The 8,064-nt window shown below is 49.1% G+C and overlaps 1 protein-coding gene across 1 annotated transcript; it reads right to left on the bottom strand.

Annotated features, from left to right (window-relative positions):
* Nucleotides 1–4,578: 4,578 nt before the first annotated feature.
* ITPRIPL2 (ITPRIP like 2) lies at nucleotides 4,579–8,039 on the bottom strand. Its single transcript, XM_004706090.2, has one exon. It carries the CDS (start codon nucleotides 8,037–8,039, stop codon nucleotides 6,432–6,434), a length of 1,608 nt encoding a protein of 535 aa, XP_004706147.1. The 3' UTR covers nucleotides 4,579–6,431.
* Between the last annotated feature and the right edge of the window lie 25 nt (nucleotides 8,040–8,064).

Raw genomic sequence — 8,064 nt, 5'->3', positions numbered from 1 at the left:
TCGAACCCAATACTTGGTCAGCTGACACCCCCTATAGTCGCAACCTGAATTTGTACTGGGGGCAAGTGTCTCGTACTTGTTCCATGACAAGAAATTTCTTCCCTGGCTTTTTGAATGTTGATGGGGGTCCTTTCCTTCTTATGAATTATGTGTATTGTTGTCTTTATACTATTATGATTTTTAACCTTACCACCTTAGTGTGATTTTGTTTTTTATTGTTTTCTGTTGGGAATCCCGGCTGTGAATCATAAGAGGGGTGGATGTATAATGAGAATAACTGATACAAGGGGTTATAGAGAAGGCAGGGGTGGTGGGGCAATAGGGAGGGAAAGGGGATTTGGGGAGTAAATAATGAAGGAGGGAGAGAGCAGAGAGCTCTAGAACTGATTGTGATTGCACAACTAATTTTAAAGGCGATTGAACCATGGGGTGTGGGGGGGTATGCTCTAAGACTGTCCAATGTCCAATGCCTATTGATATAACTTAATGATTGAACTATTGAATTGTATGGTATGTAAATTATGTGCCTATAAAACTGTTGGGGGGAAAAAACAAACCAACACAGGGAGAGTTCCCGGAAGAGTAGGAGCTCAATAAACACTCGTTGCAAAAAAGAGGAGCTGATACCAAAGGCTCAAATAGAAAGTACATGTTTAGAAAATGAAGGCAACATATGTACAAATATGCTTGATACAATTGATGTATGGATTGTTGTCAGAGCTGTAAGAGCCCCCAATAAGTGATCTTTAAAAAAATAATAATAATAAAATAAACACTCATTGAAAACAAAATAGAGAAGGAGGGAAAAAAGAGGAGCCGGCACCAAGGGCTCAAAAGGAAAGTAAATGTTTAGAAAATGATGATGGCAACATATGTATAAATGTGCTTGATACGATTGTATGGATTGTTATAAAAGCTGTACGAGCCCCCAATAAAATGATCTTTAAACAAAAAAAGAAGACACCCCACCAAGTCCTTCCCCTAAACAAGTCTCCCCCAAGAGTTAGGCTGTGGCTGCAGACTCCAACTTCCACCTGGTGGCGTGGTGGGCTGCACGGCCCTCCTGCTCGGCCTCCAAGCTACCACCTGCCTGCACACTCGGTGGGTGTTCATATGAGCGAATGTTGCTGTTTGGAGAGGGCCTGGGGGCCTAAGCGATTTCTCAGCAAAATTCTTCAACTATAAATTAGCCACAGGGTATGACGTGACTCTTGTGTTTGGACACAGGAGGGAGAGGTGGGGAGAGAAAGGGAGGTGGGGGTGAGAGGGAACGGGTGGGAGGAGAACGTCCTAGATAAGGAAAAGGGGAAAAGTCCAAATTCCAACTCATAGCAACCGTATAGAGCAAAGTAGAATGGACCTTGTGGGTTTCCAGTATTGACAGAAAGGCGCCCTAGTGGTGCTGTGGGTAAAGTGTTGGGCTGCTAACCGTAAGACTGGGAGTTCAAGCCCACCCTGGAGACAGTGAGGCTGTCTCCTCCTGTGAAGATTTACAAGGTCGCCCTGAGCTGGAATCCACTTGATGGGAGGCTACGTTTTTCTTCCCCAGGGTGGCTGGTGTGTTAAAACTGCCTGCCTTTCAGTGACAATTGGTGGCTCTTTTTAGATAAGGAGCCCTGGTAGTGTAGTGGGTTACCAGATGGGCTGGGAACCGCAAGGTCAGTGGTTGGGATCCAATGACTGCTCCATTGAAGAAACATGTGATGCTTTTCTCCCATGAAAGATCTGCTGCTTCAGACACTCCAAGAGGCAGTTCTACTCTGCCTTAGAGGCTGAATGGGCAGGAAGGCTTGGGTTTGGGCTTTTTAAGGAAGCACTTGAAAACCGGGGTGAGGTGGCGGTGGCAGGGCAGAAAGCAAGCCTGCAAAACTATGAACTGGCCTCCTTTCCCATCTCAGTGCAATTCTGTGTGAGCAATCTGGGGGTTCCCAGATTCCAAGCCTGGAAAACCTCACAGCACCTTCAGGCCGAGAGCCCCTGAGGCTTATGTGAAGCACCACAGGTCAGCGTCAGTCAACACAGGCAAGACCTGACAGCCACTCCAGCAGTTTCTACGAGTTCCTTTATTAATAAAGCAACGTATAAAAGACCACAGTTCTCAAATTATCCATATGATTAAAAGAAGCAAAACGACTCCCACCCCAAACAGAAAACCAAGGATAGGCTTCAACTAACTGGACCATGGAAATGTGGTGGGATCCCAGTATATTTTTCACAGATGAACTGTCTCCGAATCAGTCTTTGGCCTCTGATGCTGGAACAAAATGTATGCTTTGACTGCAGTCAACAGGCAGCACCCTAGCACACAGTTTGGGGTCATCACATACATATTACAATAACAAATTAGGAATGTTTTATGTCAAGTGACTACCTCAAGGCATGTTTTACGGTTTTAAAGCAAAACCCGCTAAAATTATTCCTTGCTGACCCTTCAGAAGCCAGCTAAGATGCCATTTAGCTGCATGGCACACCCTGCCTCTCTGTACATGGGGTTGCAGGGGTGAGTCACACCCCCTCCCACCTTACACTTGCATTATCCCCACCAAACTCTGTGCTACGTAGGTACAAAAACATGGCAGTAGACGCCTAGTTTGAAAAAAATTAACATTTGCCACGGGGACACACACTGAACTTGCTTCCCTCTCAAAGGACATTGGAAACATGAGGGTTGGTTTTTTCCCATCTTCCCCCGAAAAGGGTGGGGATTAGAAGGAAAAGCCGGTGGTCAGGCTCAATTAACAGGCTCCAAGAGGTTAGAAGGCACCACTTTAGATGGATGATAGGGTATTTCCCTCAGATACCTGACAGGAATAGACATACTCAGGCAGGAAGGGTCATTTGGATCATGGGAGTGGTAACAACCCTAAGAGGCTGAAGCTCAAGGGCTAGCATCATGTTTGCTGGTGTTCAAGGGCACCTGTGATCATTGCTAAGGCACTGGCTAAAATTCCACTTAAAAACATTTTAAAATTTAATTAATTCTAAAAATAAAATACAAATAGAGAAGAAACAAGTTCTTCTGCAATCCTTCCTGATTACTCATCTGTAAACTCCAACAGAGCCAAGGAGTTTCACCCAGTCACCCGGAAAAGAAATGCCGACAACTACCCTCCCCTCCTCCCCAATCCTGGTTGGTTTGATGCAGGAGCTCTTGGGCCCTTCTGGGAATGGAGTTAAGTGCTATCTGTGACAGTGTTAATTTTTTTGGCAGTTGTTTCTACAATACAGCTTAGCTCTGAGAGACAAAGAAGACTTGAAATATCAAAGCCCCAACTATATATAACAACATTGTAACCATAACAATAAATACAGCCTTATACACACTTAGTGGGGTTAGCTGTGTAAGGTAGGGGTCGCAAACTGGTAGCCCTGGGTTCAATTAAATCGTTTATTTGGCCCACGTGGTGTTCTGAACATTTTACAATTATTTGTTCAATCAAGTTTCACTTTGAAAATCAAAAAACAAACTAGATTGCTAACCCCCACCCCCACTTTCTTTTAAATCAAGCGGCTGAGTGTGCAACCCCTCCTAGTTTGTAATTGCACACACCTAAAAATGTGTCTTCTAACCTAACTCAAACTCGTCTCACACCCTCCTACAATGTCCATGCCGCCTCGCCCCTCACTTCCATCTGAGCTCACCCTTCCAGAATTCTTCCGAGTTCTTTGGTTCCCTCACATTCTCCCTCTTTCTGCTTCAGTTTCATTTCACACACAGACAACCTCCTGCTCCCAACCCACAAGCATTCCGGAATGGCTCCCAAGGCTGGCCACTGGAAGCTCTGACAGGGCGTTTCAGACCAAAATGGGCTGATTCATATTCCCCGAAACAGTTTCTCCGGGGGCTGGTTAGAATTTTTTTCTTTTTTTCCTCCCTTTTTTTTAAAGTTACATGAGCAATGTTGAGCCTTCCTGTCTGAGAATAGTTGTATCTATGAGTCTCCAGTACTAAGCACACACCAAAAAATGTACACATTTTAAATGGAGGCTGTGACAGAGCCCTAATCAAATACAGAACTGAGCTTAATTTAAGTGCTTTGGGCAATGATCACACCTGGCAAATATGCCATATTATTTCATTTGTACATAGTACATGTTTTGGATGACTAAACATTGATCAAAATTGATCTAAATCTCTAGGTTTGGGTCACCACCTACAGAGAACAATGCTCTGAGTGGCATTTAAATAAAGCATTGATATCTTCAAGATTCACAAATACAATGCCCCATTAATTAAAAAATAATAATAACCCTCTAACCGGACGGTTGAGGCTTTGGGAACTTAAACTATAAAAAACTACAAGAACACTATGCTACTAGACATATGCTTCAAAATACTATCAAAATTTAAAAAGAGAAATCCATCAAGTCAGCTTTTAAAAAAAATTAGAAAATTCCACTTTTATAGCTTTATAATCCTCTGAGAGCCTTGCTGTCCCCCAGGAGACTTAAGGACTACAGGAGAAAGTGCGGCTGGGTATAGAAGTATATTTGTCAAAAAGTTCATGGAAAAATTCCATTCTCTTTTCATTCCAATTTCCATGAATTTTTAAAAGTCCATATATATATATTAAAGAACATATATGTATATGTGTGTATAAAAACACACACATACATATGATTTACTCTTAGCATTTATTTTAAAAACTAATTTAAAGAACACTGTGCAGTTGGTAGCTTTGCAGGAAGTTGATAGGTTGACCCATTTGCTAAATGCAGTACCTTATGACCTAACATTCACCTTGGAGACTAGGAATGACCTGTGTGGTACCAGGGGAGCCATTTCCACAATAACCTCAAAGAGACAGCACATCAGTCCCTGCTAGTTCTCTTACAGCCCATGGTGTCAAAGGCTCTAAGAAATCTATACAGCCCTGATGAAAAGTCCCTGTGAGCCTTTCAGTCACAACGATTTCTTGCAGTGCCTTAATGGGTCCCCTAAGGTGAAAAGGTTTCCAGATACCCCTGAAAATAGCTCAGCAAGGAAACACTGGCCCCCATTCAACAGCTGATTTTTCTTCCAACTTTTACCTGTAAGAAATCCCGAAGTATAACACTGAGACTTGTTTTTCCAATCAGGGGAAAGGATGATAAAAGTTAAAAACCAAACCCATTGCTGGTGGGTTGATTCAGATTCACGGTAACTCCATGAGCTGAGTAGAACTGCCCCATAGAGTTCTCGGGGGTAATCTATGCCACAGTAGTTTGCCAGGCCGTTCTTTGAGCATGGTGCACCCATGCTCAAACAGCCAACCTTTAGGTTGCAGCCAATCGAAAATGACTTGCACCACCCTGGCTCCTAGGGGATGCTGGACTATTCTAAGCTAGAACTTTAGAGTTAGTCGATAGAAAATTCAGGATTGTTAAAATTTGGGTAAGAAGGGACAGGAGACTTCAACAGGAGCTCAAAATACACTCAGCCTGATGACATTTAAGCTCAAAGAGAACAAAGAACAGATGTCCTCAGTGTGTTTCCCTGGCTGGTATTTCCCCCTCTGCTCTTCAAGCAGAGAGCCCATGATTCTAAACTGTAAACAAATCATTTGGCCAGGCTTGGGCAGAACCAACAGGTCTTCAAAACTGGCCGTGTGGACAATGGGAGAGGGACAGGTGTACCCTCAGGCCGGGCCACCACTGAACGTGGACTGAGAGCACAGATTATATCCTGGGCACTGCAAACCAGCATTTCCTCTTATTTCTCTTATTAAAGCAGAAAGAAATCTCCATGCAAAAAAAGTCTCCATCTCCAACCAGCAGCAAACCCTGGAGACAAACTCTGTAGACGTAAGATACATCTTTCTCCAAAACCAACTTGTGTTAAACTCTCACCGGTGCTGTTTCATACATGCAAGTTGCTACTTTACATTGTGCCTGACTCCCAATTCACTGGCTGGACTCTATTCCAGCTTGTGCCCTGAAGAGATATTCAGCAAGGCTGCCCATTTCATAAGTATAATGACCAGGGGCAACCAAGTACCTACTAAGTAGCTATGTCAAAAACATACGCTTCTTTTAAGTTTAGGAGCAAGAGGGTGCTGTGTCTTAAGAAGCTATAGAGGGAACATTCCCCTGTAGCTAGTTGTTGCTTCCTCTACCTGCTTCCCATAACGGCAGGCCTTGGATAGAATCATTCCACACAGCACAACATTAAGACTAGTTCTTGGCTCCGACAGGGAGCACCGGTGACATAGTTTGTTCTGTGCTATGAGATGGGTGGCTTTCTCTCACGGAGTGGGAGTGTCCACAGGGACAGTTCTACCTTATCCTGCAGGGTTGCTGTGAGTCAGAGTCGACTCTATGGCAGTGAGATAGGTTTGGGTTTGGTCTGCAGCTCATTTTCCCCCAATGAAACCTGCTGAATGGCCCTCCTCCCCCTCACGCCACAGGAGAAGCTTTGGGGAGCCTTTGGCCATGTGGGGACACTGTCTGGTTTATGCTTCATCTTCAGGGAATCTCTGATTGAGTTGACTACGCGGTGAGGGGCACCTGGCAAGGTAACGGGGACCCCCGTAGGGCCGGAGAAGCTGAGGCAGCCTTCTCCACGTGGACAGCAAGCGGGCCGCCGCACGTTCCCGGGCGTGATGGTCGAAATGCGCTAGGAGGTCGACTGGGTCGGCTTCACGCAGCACCTTGGGCAGGGGGCCCAACTCCGCAGCTGCCCGCGCAGGCCCCAGGACGCAGTGGAAGAGCACCTGGCGTTGTAGCAGGCAGTCCTGAAGGAACTGCACCAGCTCCTCCAAGCGCTCGCCCAGGTGCACTTCCTCCCATGCCTGCGCAGGTGTCCCTTTGCTCAGGAGCACGGCCAGCAGCGCAGACTTGAGCACATAGGAGGACAAGATGCGGCCCCACTGGGTGGCAGCCATCGGGTCCAGCCCGCGGGCACCCAGGTCTCGAAGGGCCTTCAGCAACTGCAAGCACTTGAGGTAGCAGGCACCTGGAGGGGCCCGTTCCTGCAGCCAGGTGAGCAGCCTCTGCTCCTGGCGCGCTGTGTTCACGCCCCACAGTGCATCGGGGCGCAGACCTGCTGGAAGCTCCGACAAAGGCCCGCCAGGAGACGGTAACGGCAGTGGGGCCACCAGGAACGCGCCATCGCCCAGATGGACGGCGGGGATCAGGCGCACGGCCATGGAAAGCCGACAGCAGCCGTAGTCAGTGCGGCAGGGCAGGATGTGCAGGGTGGGCGGCTGCTCTAGGCCGCCGGGGGTCAGGCTGACCCGACAGCGCTCCTCCAAGCTGTAGCGCACAGTGGCCAGACAGCGCTGCAGGTGGGCCTGAAACCAACGCAGCACCAGCATGGCAGAGAGGTGGGGTCGCCCACGCATGTGCACGCAGAAGCCGTCCGTGAAGGGCTTGCAGTCCCGGAGCCAGTGGCCCGAGGGGGCCCCCGATGGCGAGGGCGGCGCCTTGAGGGTGCCCAAGAAGCAGCCGCGGAAAGCCGGGGCGAGCGCGGCCTCCGCGCCCAGGCTCCGTGGCTCCAGCGCCACCAGCGGCGGGAGGCGCAGCGGCACCAGCACGTCGAAGCCGTCGGGCCGTCGGATTTTATGCTGCTCGTAGGCACTGCCCACTTGGATGAAGTCTCCGCGGAAGGCCAAGGCCAGCGCCCCCCCGGGGATGGGGCCTCGGGACGTGCGGGCACGGCCAGCCCTCACCAGTTCGCCCACAATCCGGCTGACGTGCGCCTTGCTGTGGCCCAGCACGTGGGGGGACAGGCGCACTTCGTGCTCGTAGTAACTCTCCAGCAAGACGCCCAGGCCTGGCTCTCCGAAGGGTCTTGGGGACAAGGCGGGGTGGGGCCCCGAGCGGGGGGGCCCGGGCAGGAAGCGCTGGCGGACAGCGTGGCGGCAGCGCAGCAGGACGTAGCCCAGGAGCAGCAGGACGGCCGCCTTGAGCAGTGGGAAGCCGCAGTCGGCGCCGTCCGGGGCTTCGGCCCGGGCGCCCCCGCTGCCCCGCAGGACGTGGTAGAGGCACACGAGCGCGGTGCACAGGCCGGTCACCAGGGGCCAGAAGACGCGCAGGTTCAGGGTGTAGTGCACCGACATGCTGGGCGCCCCGGACAGCGGCGGC

Source organism: Echinops telfairi, unplaced genomic scaffold (assembly GCF_000313985.2).
Source record: "Echinops telfairi isolate 266 unplaced genomic scaffold, ASM31398v2 ScPeMD7_5;HRSCAF=22, whole genome shotgun sequence".
Lineage (NCBI taxonomy): Eukaryota > Metazoa > Chordata > Mammalia > Afrosoricida > Tenrecidae > Echinops > Echinops telfairi.
The sequence above is the reverse complement of the archived record's forward strand: the minus strand, read 5'-3'. Positions and strand labels throughout refer to the sequence as shown.